This window comes from Lepus europaeus, chromosome 17 (assembly GCF_033115175.1).
Source record: "Lepus europaeus isolate LE1 chromosome 17, mLepTim1.pri, whole genome shotgun sequence".
NCBI classification, from domain to species: Eukaryota; Metazoa; Chordata; class Mammalia; order Lagomorpha; family Leporidae; genus Lepus; species Lepus europaeus.
The window spans coordinates 17,604,504-17,618,694 of record NC_084843.1 but is presented as its reverse complement, the minus strand read 5'-3'; the positions used below and the strand labels follow the sequence as shown (position 1 = coordinate 17,618,694).

The following is a 14,191-nucleotide window of genomic DNA, read 5'->3' as shown; positions in this document are numbered from 1 at the left end:
TGCATGGGAGGCCCAGAAGAATCTCCTGGCTTCAGATTGGCCCAGCTCCAGCTGTTGTGGCCATTTGGGGAGTAAACCAGTGGATGGAAGACCTTTCTCTCTGTCTCTCCCTCTCACTGTCTGTAACTCTACCTCTCAAATAAATAAATAAAAATATTTTTTAAAAATAATTATAATAGTGTTAATTATTAACTAGTTATTACCCAATCAAAACAGAATACAAGCCACATGTGTATTTTCAAAGTTTTATAGACATGTTTTAAAAAGCTAAATTGGTGAAGTTAATTTTAATAGTGTATATTATTTAATCTGAGGTTTTAAAATATGTTGTTATGGAGCCAGCACTGTGGCATAGCAGGTAAAGCCATTGCCTATAGTGCTGGCATCCCACATGGGTGCCCGTTCAAGTCCCTGCTGCTCCATTTCCATTCCAATTCTCTGCTATGGCCTGGGAAATCAGCAGAAGATGGCCCAAGTGCTTGGGCCCCTGCACCCACATGGGAAGACCCAGAGGAAGTTCCTGGCTTCCAGCTCTGGATCAGCACAGCTCCGGCCATTGTGGCCAAATGGGGAGTGAACCAGCAGATAGAAGACCTTTCTCTGCCTCTCCTTCTCTCTCTGTGTAACTCTGACTTTCAAATAAACAGATAAACCTTTAAAATATATATATATAGTCATTGCAAAATGAAATTATCATAAAAATATTAATGAAACATTTTATACTTGTTAAGACAAACAAGTCTTCAAAATCTGGGATGACTTTAATATTTACAGCAGAACTTGGATAGCTACATATCCAGTGCTCATGGGCCACATATGGCAGTAGCTACCATATCTGGAAAGTTCAGAAATTTCCTATATGAAAATATATACATATTTTAATATTTAAATAATACTTATGTAAACATATATAGGACATTTATTGGACATCTGTTGTGGGGCAAGCATGGTATTAAGCATTTTTCACAGCTTAGTTGCCACAAAAACCCCATGAGGTGGGCACTGATAGTGCCTTCTTTTAGGTATTTATTTTAAAGACAGAGAGAGACGCAGATCTTCTATCTACTGGTTCACTCCCCCAAATGCCTGTAATAGCTGGGGTGAACCAGGCTAAACCCAAGAACCAGGAATTCAATATGGGTTGCCCACCTTAGCAGGAAGCTGGTACTGGAAACAGAGCTGGGACTCTAACCTGGGCACCCCGAGTGGTGTCTTAATTCCTGCACCAAATGCCCACCCCTTGAGGTTATCATTATACACAAGGAAAATGAGGCTCAGAGTGGTTAAGATCACCTGGCCAGGAAGTGGCAGAGTCAAAGTTCAAACCCCCAAGATAACTTTGATGACGAATTGTCCTTCATCCAGAATCCACCAAGACTTCTCTTACTTAGAAATGAAGGCCCATTCCTAACTCAAGAAGAGCATGATTATTTCCTAGGTTCCTGCCTAGGTTCATCCCTGAGTTCTTCAGGGATGGACAATGAGTTGTATTCTTTTGTGCCTTACATGCCCAAGATCAGATTTGGCCCCAATTTGCTGTTTCACTGGGGTATATTTGTGGTATAAGAAGTCTTTAGAATCTCAGACTCTCTCCACTAACAGGTACAGAGGAAGTGCTGGTCAAACAGAAACAAGAAGACTTGTGTCATGATTGATATGTGATGACCAAAGCACAATGCAACCACAGAACGTGGCCCAGTGCTCAGACCTGAGGCAAAACTCCAAAGGCTACAGTCCATTTTCTGCTGCTCACGATTCCCTTCCAAAGGATGTTGGCAGAGTAGCTGACACTGGAGGGCTGGAGTGAGCCTATGACCCGGTCCCTTGTGTCATCAGCAACTTCTAACATGTATCTACAGTTTACACACTCGCAACAGGAGACAGTGACCCTTCTAAGGCAGAGTGTTAAGCCGTCCTGTGTTGGGGCATGGAGTGGGAAGGGAACTCAGTGACCGCAGAGAGATGTCTCCCCTTCATAGCACCTTTCTCACCCACCCCAACATTTCTTCAGGGAAACATTTGGGCTAATAGTTCTTGAAAGCCAAATGTCCACGCTGAAAATGTCAAATCATTTAGTCATTCACACCTTGGTGAGAATCCCCTTACTAGCTTGCTCTTTGCATCCAATTTCAAAGTTAGCTACTTTGATTGGGGTAGGAGACAGACAACCAGAATCCAGACAATTTCTATGGGCTTGGTGGGAAGGGTTGGGAAAAGTGGGTGAAGAGGAATGCAGAAGATCCCAGCTCAGGAAAGGAAGCCAGGTCACATCCACTCATTTTACAACCTTCCCATTGCCACATAAAGAAATCTATATGTACATATACAGGCTGTTGTTTATTTTCTCCAGCTAGATTTGAAGCCATTCAGAGCTAGAAACAAGTCCTTGCCTTCCTCCAAGAGATCCTAGAGTAGGGTAAACCCTTAACAATGCTCAGTAAAGTTCTAACACAATCAGAGCAATGATGGCACTGCATCAACCCCAGAGACCCCACCATGGAGGGGCTTCTGTCTGGTGGCCTTGCTTGGCAACTATATGCCACCTTGCTTCAAAAGCATAGGAAATCCAAGTCTCCAAAGGCTGTGAGTTTTAGCTCCTTAGAAGCAAAGAGATGTGCAATCCGGAGGAAGGAAAGCCCTTTGCTAACGGCCAAGCCGACCTCATGAATTATTCCTACATGGAAGCTGAGAGGAGAGAAGTAGTCTGGCAAAGTCACCCATGGCGTGAGTGGCTCAGTCCCCCAGGAGGGTGGAGCTTACATTTCACCCATGGGGGCCTCACAACACCCAGGCAGGGTCTTCCCGCAGGGGTCTGTTGGCTGGTGGATGGGAATGCTGACTGGTAATCGGACCGTTGATGGGCAGCTGATAACCAGCCCTGACCCTGCTGCTCGTGTATCAGAGGAGCTTCCTCACCAAGTCCCACTCCCAGGTCATTGGCTTGTTCTCTTCTGGCAGTGAAAGTGTATTCAGCAAGTTCGGAAGAACAGCTGGATGTTAGCCCGCGCTGGGAGGAGCAGCCTCGGGATCCTGATCCATACTGCCAGGCCCCACTCCAAAGCAATCTCCATCCCTCATTCCCAGCTGCAGGTCCAGGTGGTGGCACTTTGAGACAATGTCAGCTCTAGCTGCTACCTCTCGACATCCCCCCAGCCCTGCCTTTATGGCAACAGGCAGGAATGGGCCTCTCTCCGCCTCCCTCCCAATTGTCCTTAACAGCCCCTAGCCAGCATCTAGACATGAGATTCACTCCTCCCTGTTGCAAAACAGAAAGGCATGGATGGACCCTAAGTAGAATGGTTAAGTCACTGGGAATGCCTGCATCCCATATCGGAGTTCCTGGTTCAAATCCTGGCTACCCCACTTCCAGCGTGGCTTCCTGCTAACACACACCATGCACACCATGCACACCCAGGATGCAGTGGTGATGGCTCAAGTACTTGGGTCCCTGCCACCCACTTGGAGACCTAGATTCAGTTCCAGGCTCCTCGCTTTGGCTTGACCCAAGCATGATTGTCGTGGACATTTAGGGACTGAATTAGTGACGGAAAATCTCTCTCCACCTCCCTGTCTGGCTATCTATCTATCTATCTCTTCCTCCCTCGTTTCTTCACTCCCTCCCTTCCTTTCACCCATGTTTTCAAATAAAGTAGAAATAAGTACATAAAGCTTTAAAAAGAAAAGCATAAAAGCAACCTCTGCTTCTTCCTACTGAGAATCAGTGCGGTAAAGTAGTTAAGGGGTAGGACTTGAACAAGCCTAAGGTTTTTTTTTTTTTTATTGTTTTCTTTTCTTTTTTTTTTTCTTTTTTTTTTTTTTTTTTTGACAGGCAGAGTTAGACAGTGAGAGAGACAGAGGCAGAGAGAAAGGTCTTCCTTTTCCATTGGTTCACCCTCCAATGACCGCCGCAGCCAGTGCGCTGTGGCCGGCGTGCTGCGCCAATCCGAAGCCAGAAGCCAGGTACTTATCCTGGTCTCCCGTGCGGGTGCAGGGCCCAAGCACTTGGGCCATCCTCCACTGCCTTCCCAGGCCACAGCAGAGAGCTGAACTGGAAGAGGAGCAACCGGGACAGAATCTGGTGCCCCAACCGGGACTAGAACCCGGGGTGCCAGCGCCACAGGCGGAGGATTAGCCTAGTGAGCCACAGCGCCGGCCCCAAGTCTAAGTTTTAACCCTAGCTCCAACCTTCAGTAGCTCAGAGACTTCAGGGCAAGCTATATGAATTTTCTCTGCTTTATTTTCCCAGCTGTGAAATAACAGTGATGATAGATATACCTTATATTTTCTTGGGAGAATTAAACAATTTATAACATACAAAGTACTGGGAAATGCCTGGCCCAAGAGTAGTTCATATACATATACATATACATATACATATACATATACATATACATATACATATCAGCCACTATTATTATGATTCTCTTCATCACAACCACCACAGCCCCCTGTGTACAAAGCAAAGGTCCTACATGTTTATGTGTCTGCTGCATCTGCATTGCTGGCGCACCTCTAGGCTACCAACTTTGTGGATAGTGTGACACTGGTGCCCGTTTTCCAGGAAAGGAATCAGGGAATAGAGAGAAGGGAAAAGTATAGGGAATCTCTCTCCCCAGCTCAATCCATGGTAATTGGATTCTCTTTGGGATAAAAGTTCTACATTAAATGTAAAGATCTTGCATTCATTCCAACTTTGGTGTAAAATATTTTCCTTTCTCCATATTTACTTCCAATCAGGAAAAGAATAAAAAATCTGATGGCATTCGAGTTTAGAACTGGGATCACTTTGTTTCAAGAGTCAGAATTTTCGGGAAAGATGACAGTTTGGATTTAACCCAAGACATAAAACAATTCAAAACCACCAGGGTGTTTACTCTCTAAATAAGTTAGTTTTACTCACATTGACTATGTCATATGCAAATGAAAGTTTGAAGATCCAATCCATGTCAGGATCTGAGTTTCTTAGAACATCCTGGAAAACATAATTCACAGTGCCACCAGTGACTGCTTGATGTACAGTCTCCTACATTGAACAGATTTGGCTCTAATACAAGTGAACTTCAAAAGTTTCACAGAGGGCCTGCAATGTGGTGCAGCTGGGTGGACTGTTGCCTGCAGTGCTGGTATTCCGTATGGGTGCCACTTTGAGTCCAGGCTGCTCCACTTCTGATCCAACTCCCTGCTAATGCACCTGGAAAAGCAGCAGAAGATGGCACAGGTGCTTGGGCCCCTGTACCTACATAGGTGACCCAGACAAAGCTCCTGTCTCCTGGCTTCAGCCTGGCCCCGCCCTTGCCGGTGCAGCCATTTGAGGAGTGAACCAGCTGATGGAAGATCTTTCTCTGTCCCTCTCTGTAATTGTCTTTCAAATAAAAAAATAAATCTTTTTTAAAATTTTATGGGAAACTAGAATTAGAGATTTTTTTGGAGGGATATGTATTTGGTCTAGTGGTTAAGACCCTGGTTAAGATGCCCACATCCCATGTTGGAATGCTTAGGTTTGATTCCTGGCTCTGGCTTCAGACTCTAGCTTCTTCCTAATGCAGACCCCAGGAGGCAGCAGTGATAACTTGGGGGACTGTGTTCCTGGTGCTCACATAGGAGGCCTCGTTTGAGTTCCTGGCTTCTGTGTCAGAACCATTGTGGGTATTTGGGAGTGAACTAGCAGTTGAGATCTCGCTCCCGCTCTCTCTCCCTATTTCCATGAACTATTTCATTTTTTTTTTCCATGAACTATTCCATGAACACTTTCCATGAATTGTTTAAAGACCTCTAGGACACCTCATATTGTTGGTCAGAACTAATACAAGGTGAGGCAGAACACATTAAGCCTTGAAACTGGAAATCTTCCCAGGAGATACCATAATCTGACTTAATACTGAGACAGTCCAATCTTCATTTTACCATATGTTCTTGTTCCAGACGTAAAGCAGAGGGTCATGCGCAAAGGATAAGATAGGCCCAAGAACACGATTCATGATTAGCCATAATGTCTTAGGAGAAGAAACCAAACACAGACAGTTTCTACCCAAAGGAAACCAGCACTGGACAACTCCACTACTAATTTGATCCTCACAGGATACCTCAGCTATTGTGATTTGACCAGAGAGGACAAACGGGAGAAATCATTGTGGTCTCTATTAACTGTTGCTAATCAAACCTAGGTAAGATTTTCTCTTTTGCTTACCTTAAGACTTCCTTTTTTGCAATACTGCGTGACAATGCAGATGTTGGGTGGTTCTGTGCAAATCCCAAAGAAGGGAACAATGTTTTCGTGCCTCAATCCACACATCTGGAAATAATAGTAGTAACGGTTCATATTGAGAGTGTGATTTCTGTGTTCAGTTAATTCTTACAAAAACTGGGGGAGGTAAAAAGCACTAGAATCCCCATTTTGCAAATGAAGGAACTGATGCTCAGAAGACCAAGCGACTTATCGAAGACCACAGGGCTTAGAAGTGGTAGAGCTGGGAGGGAAGCTGGGAAGCCTGTTGCCAGCATAGGAACCATTGGAAGGATCACAGACTAACTTCAGCCACGGGGCTCATCACAGTCAACAGAGCCAGGCCTGACTCCTGGCTCACGGCTGTCTGGGCCTGGACCTGGGCTGCAAAGCAAGAAATCAGGCACCATGAACCTGCCTGCTTCCAAGGACCAAGTTCGAGATAGGTAAGCAGCCATCACAGACACAGAGGATGAAGGACCGGGATTAAGGCCAGGAAGAACAAAGGGGCAAAGCAGAGTAGGAGAGATGGGTCTGAGGGCCAAAGCATGGTCTGTGGGGGCAAAGGGGGTGGGCTGAGTTCAGGAAGCAGCCTCCCACCATTGCTCCTTTGGGTGGGAACAGGGAGCTGGCAGAGGAGGGGCAGGGAGCAGAGCTGGGGCCTCACCAGCCGGATTTCCTGCAGTACAGTGGGCTTCCTGATCCAGGCTCCTGCTTGTTCTCCAACAAAGCGGATGGCCACATGGTTTCCCTGGAGTCAGACACAAAGTGGAATGCTCTTAACCCGGGATGATACAGACAAAGCCACACACAGAAAGGGCTAGGAAGGGACCCGGGAGGCTGACAAGAATCCACTTATGGGGGCAGATCACTGAGTTTCTCATTGCCCGGATCAATCCCATGTCATGAACTTGGTGCATGACGTGGTCCCATTTAGAGGAATTCACAGCCTTGCAAGGTGTGTATGACTAGCCCATTTCCAGGTGAGTTCACCCAGATTAAGTAACTTGTACAAGGTCATGTTTGTAGACAGTACAGCCAGAATTTGAATGTTTGACTCTGAGACTAGCCTCTATTATACAATATTGCCCTGTTCTCATTCAGAGGAAAGAGAGAGGTGAGGTCATAAGTGTTAGTCTGGAATCTGATTCCTGGTTCAAAGCCCAGTGCTATCACTCAATACCTAAGCAGCCCTGAATGAGGTATTTCACTTCTCCAAGTCTGTTTCTACATCTGTAAGATGGGGGCTAAAATTAACACACTCATGTCAGAGGGTTGTTGTGGGAATTAAATCAGCTAAAATGCATAATACTGTTCACTCTGTGCCTGCAATCGTTTTCAGCAAACAGCATGTCTTATTGTCATTGCCCATCAGGCAATCAATCACCACAAAAATGTGGGAAGAGCTGGGTAGAGAAGAAAGAATCTGAACACAAGAGAAGGTAAGCCTCGGTGTGAGTTGAATACCAACCCCAGCTCTGCCACTTTGCAGATGGGAGTAGGCCGGTGATGGGAGTTGTGTGAAGGAAGGGATGTTGGGGTTGAAGGAAAGGCTTCCTGGAAGTTTGTGTGTACCTGAAACCTTGAAATAATAAGGTTTCTTGTGGGGTGGGGAAGGGGGAGCCTGCATGGCATAGTCAGAAGGTACAATATGTGTCATCGGAGAGACTCGCTGGATGAGCATGGGGTTTAAGGCAGGAGAAAAAGTTCTAGGAGCTGACACTGAGGTGCGGAGAGAAAGCTGCTGCAGGTGACATATCCCATGCTGGCCTGTCAGTTCAAGTCCTGGCGACTCCTTGTCTGACCCAGCTCCCTGAAAATGTGTCTGGGAGGCAGCAGAAGATGGACCAAGGGCTTGGGCCCCTGTCACCCATGTGGCAGACCTGGATGAAATTCCTGGCTCCTGGTTTCAGCCTAGCCCAGCTCTGGCTATTGTTTCCATTTGTGGAATGAACCAGCAGATGGAAGACCGATCTCTCTCTCTCTCTCTCTCTCTCTCTCTTCCTGACACTCTGCCACTCAAATAAATAAATATTTTTTAAAATTAATATGGGGCCAGGTAGTCTAGAGGCTGGAGTCCCTGGTTAAAGACTTTAGCCACTGCATTGCAGACAACAGAGGCGGGGAGCAGAGTGAGGGTGTTGGCAGTGGTGGGGGGCACACATTTTAGGAATATGAATCAGTGATATGCCATGGGCTGCTGGCTTCTTTCTCTGCACAATTTGGTGTGAAAGGCAGTCCCTAGAGTACTCGGTAATATCCCAGGGGGCTTTTATAGTTCAGAAACTCAAGTCAGCAGGCACTAAGAAAAAAGGAATGCTTTAATTCTGATCTTTCCTACCCCCAATTCAGCACAGTGAACAATTCTCCCTAGCTTGAAACCTGCTGTCCTATTTGCCAGGGCCTCTGTCTTAAGAATAAACACAGATTTTTTTTTTTTAATGTAACTTTTCCCCCAGGGCACTTGAGTTGCTGAAGGGTTGCTAAGCACAGGCAGCTGTCACGGTCTGGAGTGTGGCAGGGAGGGTGAGAAGGGGCAGGCAGGATGTATGGTCCAGTTTCAGCAGCTGCCACCATTCACTGTGTGGAAGCACCATTGCCAGTACTGATTCATCAGCAAAGCACCCAGGATGAAATCACCCACCTGTAGGGTAGCCACTAGCCACAAGAGCCTATTTAAATATATAGCAATTAAAATTAAGTGGCATTTAAAATTCAGTTCCCCAGGCACATAAATGATCCATCATCACATAAAACTAATGGCTACCCTACTGGGCATAGCAAATTTGGAACATTCACATCATCACAGAAAAGTTCTGTTATACAGAGCTGAGTCTACCCTAGAAGCCAGCAGAGGAGCTATCTGGAAGCTTACCAGAAATGTAGAATCTGAGGCCTATGTTGTGGTGTGGTAGATTAAACCACCACCTGCAATGTAGCATCCCATATCAGAGCACTGGCTCATGTCTCTGCTGCTCAGTTTCCGGTCCAGCTTCCTACCAATGCACCGCGGAAAGCAGCAGAAGATGGCCCAAGTACTTGGGGCCCTGCCACCCATGAGGGAGACCTGGAAGGAGTTCTGGGCTCTGGGCTTCAGCCTGGCCAAGCCCTAGCCATTGCAGCCATTTGGGGAGTGAGCCAGTGGATGGAAGATCTCTTTCTCACTCTGTCTCTCCCTTCCCCTCTGTCTGTCACTCTGCCTTTCAAATAAACAAAATATTTTTTAAAAAAAATAAATGTAGAACCTTGGGTGTCATCCCAGATCTACAGACCCAGACTCTGCATTTTAACAAGAGCCCAGCTGATCTGCCTGAACATTAAAGTTTGAGAACTACCAGCTAGAGAATTTCCTCTTATTTCAGAATGTCCCACCCGACAGGAAGCATAAAGCACGTGGGGAGACCAGGACAGAGAGACACATTCAGAATATGCATTGCCACCTGGTAAAGCCCCACGGGGGCATAAAAGAGTCCTTCTCCTTGCTGGCTCTTGGCAATGGAGCTGAGGTCCGCAGAAAACATCACACTAGAGGGCTGGCTGTTGTTCCCTTTCCACACAGGTGTGCTTCTCTGCAAAACAGGACAGGACGCAGTGGCTCGCGGTAGCATGGCCAGGTACCGAAGGGGCTGTACATGTCATAGACAATGAGCACCAGGCTCACACAACTAACAGAGGAGAGAACACAGACTTGAACCCTGATCTTTCTGACCTGAAGTGTGAGGCCCCACCTGCTCCATACATCATTCTTGGCATCTGAACCATCACGGCTGGTGCAAGTTGAAGGCACAGGCTCTGAGGTCAGACTGCCCAGATTCAAGTTCTGACTCTGGTGCTTAACTGAAGCCAGAGTCATTTTCCTACATAAACACCTAACCAGGTTACCTTTGTATCTCATGCCCCTCAGGGCCTCCCCAATATCTAGAGAACATCTTTGCACAGGAATTCTGTTTTCTAGGGAAAATCCTCCCTGGAATCCTAGGGTAGAAATGATCAAAACAGAGACACTTGGAAAAGGAAGGAGAAAAGATTCGACTCACTGGGACCACTGGGAATGAGTTACTAATGGGTTTCAGTCAAGTCGAAGCCTGCCTGACTTGGTATCAGCCAAGTGTCCCAGCCCCGTGCACCCTATATCCTACATCCTGGCACACACAGTGTCAACTCTCTCCTGTTGCTACTGGCAAATGCGCTCTTCCCAGATGTCACCTCCTCTCTGATGCTGACGCCCTTAGTCCCTGCATCTGCAGGGTACCTGTCTCTCCACGCAGACACCTCCATGAGCACGACCTCCCCTGAAAGCAACTCCTGGTGGGCTCTCCCAGGCCTTGTGCTATTCTTGGGCTACAGGAGATGGCCAACAAGTGTTTATGTTGAGCAATGAACCTCACGATACTGGTCATCAGTAGACTAAAAGGGTTCATACGCCTTTGAAAAGAACCGAATGGTCCCTGGGAGATAGCTTTCATATTTGAGCACGACAGGCAGTTCTTATGCCCACAGAGTAATTGAGCTGAAGGGAACTTTAAAGACCATCAGTCATGGTTAAACATTTACAAACTGGGTCTCAGGGAGTTGAAATGGTGTTCTCAGGGATCTTTAGGTAAATGGGAGGCCTAGAACCGGAATTCGGGTCCCCAGGCTCTTGTTTCAGTGCCCACTGTCTAAGCAAATCAGCCTCCTGCTCTCATAAACTCCCAGAGGCCTCTTCCTCGGGGACGAGGAAAGCGGAGCTCTGGTGTCTCGTGTGAGCTCACCTTGTTCTGGGGAAGAAGGATGATGCTGTCACAATGGATTTGCCACCAGACAGTTTTCTGCTGCCTCCATAGTTTTCGCCATTGTGGCCTTAAAACCAGACCCACGATGGCAGCTCCGAAGACAGTAATGAGAAGCATGATGATGAGAATCGTGGTGGATATACCTGGGGGGTGGAGACATAGCATCATTCAGCCTGGTGGAGGGAAGAAGTGAGCCCAGCCCATGCCAGCCTGCCCTGCTGAGCAGGTACCTCAAAGACCGCCCAGACTCAGTCCAGGTCAGGACCCTCTGAGTCTGCGCAATCTTGTCTTTTCCAGGAATCTTTCTCTAGCTACCCTTCTGGTTTTCACGACAACCACACTCACCTGCCCCTTTGTATGGAAACATCCATAACAGAGAAATAACAACAATGGCTTTTAATACCACCACCACCATTTGCTAAATGTTTATGATGTGCTGGTCTTTGGGGATTTATCTCCAAGCATGATCTGCCTACTCCCTGGGCCAGGCTCCTAGCCATTCTGTCATACTCCTCTGCCCAGTCCACCTCATCTCCCTAGAAATGAAGTTCCTGAGATTCAAATCCCAGGAGCCAGGTGCCCCTGGGGCTCAACGGTGGAGCCAGGCCATGTTGCCCCACTAGGGAAAACAGGCAGTCTCTGGAAACATTCCTCGATGTTCAGACTAGCAGGTGGCTGCAGGCATCTAGTGAGAACAGCCAGGATTGCAGCTAAAGATCCTGCAATGCACAGGACGGTTCCTCACACGTAAAGATTCTCCATCCCCACGCGTGATGGTGCTGCTGCTACTGCTGCTGCTACCGGTGCCGCTGGTGAGAAACCCTGCTCCCAAGAAGACTTTTCCCTGCTGTCCGTCTCCACGCAGCCACACTCACTGGTCAAAGTCCACCCTGTTTGGCAGAACTCATAAAATCCACAGCCAGGACTGTCTTCAAGAAGGGAGCCACCGGGCCAAGTCATGTTGGAGAAATTCCCTGTGGGTCTTTAAAAAACCAGAAAGACAAAGATCAAGGTCCCTTCCTTGTGCATAGCAAGGACAAGTGAAGCACACATGCTATTTGCAAAAACCAGGGATGACCTCTTAATTCAAAAGCTGACCCATCTGGAGTCTGCACTTCCCCTCCGGGTAAGCTAACTCACAGAAGGCGGGACCTCTCTGCCAGGTAGAACAGCCACCTCAGACTCGTGATTCAAACTATGTCGCTTTGGATTTCTTTTCTTTTCTTTTCTTTTTTTTTTTTTTTTTTTTTTTTTTTTTTTTTTTTGACAGGCAGAGTGGACAGTGAGAGAGAGACAGAGGGAAAGGTCTTCCTTTTGCCGTTGGTTCACCCTCCAATGGCCGCCGCGGTAGGCGCGCTGCGGCTGGCGCACCGCACTGTTCCGATGGCAGGAGCCAGGGGCTTCTCCTGGTCTCCCATGGGGTGCTGGGCCAAAGCACTTGGGCCATCCTCCACTGCACTCCCGGGCCACAGCAGAGAGCTGGCCTGGAAGAGGGGCAACCGGGACAGGATCGGTGCCCCGACCGGGACTAGAACCCGGTGTGCCGGCACCGCAAGGCAGAGGATTAGCCTAGTGAGCCGCGGCGCCGGCCCGCTTTGGATTTCAAAGTTGATGTTGCCAACTCTCCGGTGTTGCTTGGGTCTTCACTTGTGTTGGGAGAAGACAAAGCGTGTGACCTGGCACCTGGGCATTTCCAGACCAAAGCATCTCCCTCAGTGTGGGTGTGCCTGCTCCTATAAGCCCTCGTGAGCGTCAGTTTGTCGTGGTAGTTCTATTCCTGGACTGGCTCATGTTGCTCCACTAAAATTCCCTCAGAGTGGAGGAGAAAAAAACGTTTCAAAAAGAATCTGGATTGGGGGTGGGTCACAGTGGGTACCAGTAGAAATTGAATGAAGCTTCAGGTTTCTTTTTCATTTTCTCTCTGATTTATAGAGGAGAAAACAAAATCAGACATGCTTCCAGGGATTCTCAAGTATGGGAGCCCAGGACCACTAGGCTGTCCAGGTGAGCTGTATTCCTGACTGTGGACCAGACCCTGAAGGGGGCGCTCTGCTCAATGACCTATCCTGGGCCCTGGGCCCCTCTCCCTGACCACAGGCCAATGGGGACCTTAGCTGGGGCATCAGAGGGGTTAGCCAGGGGTGCTGTGTTCAACCTGACAATCTGAAATGGTCAAGCCACACCCAAATCAAGCACCAAAGTCAGTCTGGATGAGTTCAGACAATACCAAACTACTTGGTAAGGATTCCAGGGACTGGGGATCTCGGCAGGCTCCAGCAGGACCCCTGCCCCTTCCCTTCCTCCAGGGTCTCTTCTGTAGCATGGCCTAAACTCAGGGAAAGGTCTTGTAGGTACCTGATTACTTTCTGATGGCTGTCATAACGCAGGAAAGGGAGGAAAAGAGAGCCATTTCCAAATTTCTGTAGGGCATAGACTGAGTAATCCATGAGCCTTTGTCCCTGGGAGTCTACAAACACAGGGCCGGTGATTCCTAGAGAGACAGCAGATTGCAAAAGGGAAAGAGGAGAGAGCAAGACTCGTTGCGCAAGATACTAGCCCATCCCACCTTGAATCAACAGAACTCCCAGCCCCAACAGCCATGCCAGGTGTCTGCCACTTCAGAGAATCTGGGACAGGTTCACAGGGGGTGGCTAAAGGACAGAGATGGTTCAGAGGTGCATTCTTGTAGCGGTCAACAGCCACATTGGGCAGGCAGGTGTGCTTTGCTAGGCTGATGTTTCAAAAACCACCCAGCATTTAAAAAGTAAGCAGTTTTCTGTTAATGTCACATAAAACCTCAGGTTTTTGCTTCTCTTCAACAATAAGAGGGCTAAGGGACATGCTTCCTTCAGTCCCTGCCACCTTTCCCACCCCTCCCCTGCAGGTGCCAGCTCCATCCTCAGGACGGGCCTGGCCCTCCTGGTTAGGCTGTGCACTGAGGTGTTGGCAGGACACTCAGTCCTGGCTCCTGTGGTTTTTCTTCTTGTTTGGGGTGTACTCAGCTCACATCAGAGGCATCGGAGGAGAGAATGAGGCAGTGCTGCCCATGCTGGCTCACGTGCTCTGATGAAGGACTCCTCACTGATTTGGTCCAACGGGGGAGGGGACACTAAGTGACCATTTATGAAGCGCCTGTGAGGTGCGGCTCATGGTGAGTTCACACATCTGGTCCCAGTTACCTCTGCAGACTGGA

General features: G+C 47.9%; 1 protein-coding gene across 1 annotated transcript in view; it reads right to left on the bottom strand.

Moving 5' to 3' along the window:
* The window catches only part of LOC133776349 (guanylate cyclase 2G-like), a 45,721-nt gene that overhangs the window by 19,957 nt on the left and 11,573 nt on the right, over window positions 1–14,191 (bottom strand). Inside the window, exons 6-14 of the mRNA XM_062215200.1 lie at window positions 13,354–13,489; window positions 11,874–11,980; window positions 11,619–11,717; window positions 10,978–11,141; window positions 10,430–10,564; window positions 9,664–9,792; window positions 6,891–6,974; window positions 6,188–6,292; window positions 4,901–4,972 (exon numbers count right to left, since the gene is read on the bottom strand). Of these exons, the coding sequence (XP_062071184.1) occupies window positions 4,901–4,972; window positions 6,188–6,292; window positions 6,891–6,974; window positions 9,664–9,792; window positions 10,430–10,564; window positions 10,978–11,141; window positions 11,619–11,717; window positions 11,874–11,980; window positions 13,354–13,489 (1,031 nt within the window). The remainder of the gene's footprint in view (window positions 1–4,900; window positions 4,973–6,187; window positions 6,293–6,890; window positions 6,975–9,663; window positions 9,793–10,429; window positions 10,565–10,977; window positions 11,142–11,618; window positions 11,718–11,873; window positions 11,981–13,353; window positions 13,490–14,191) is intronic.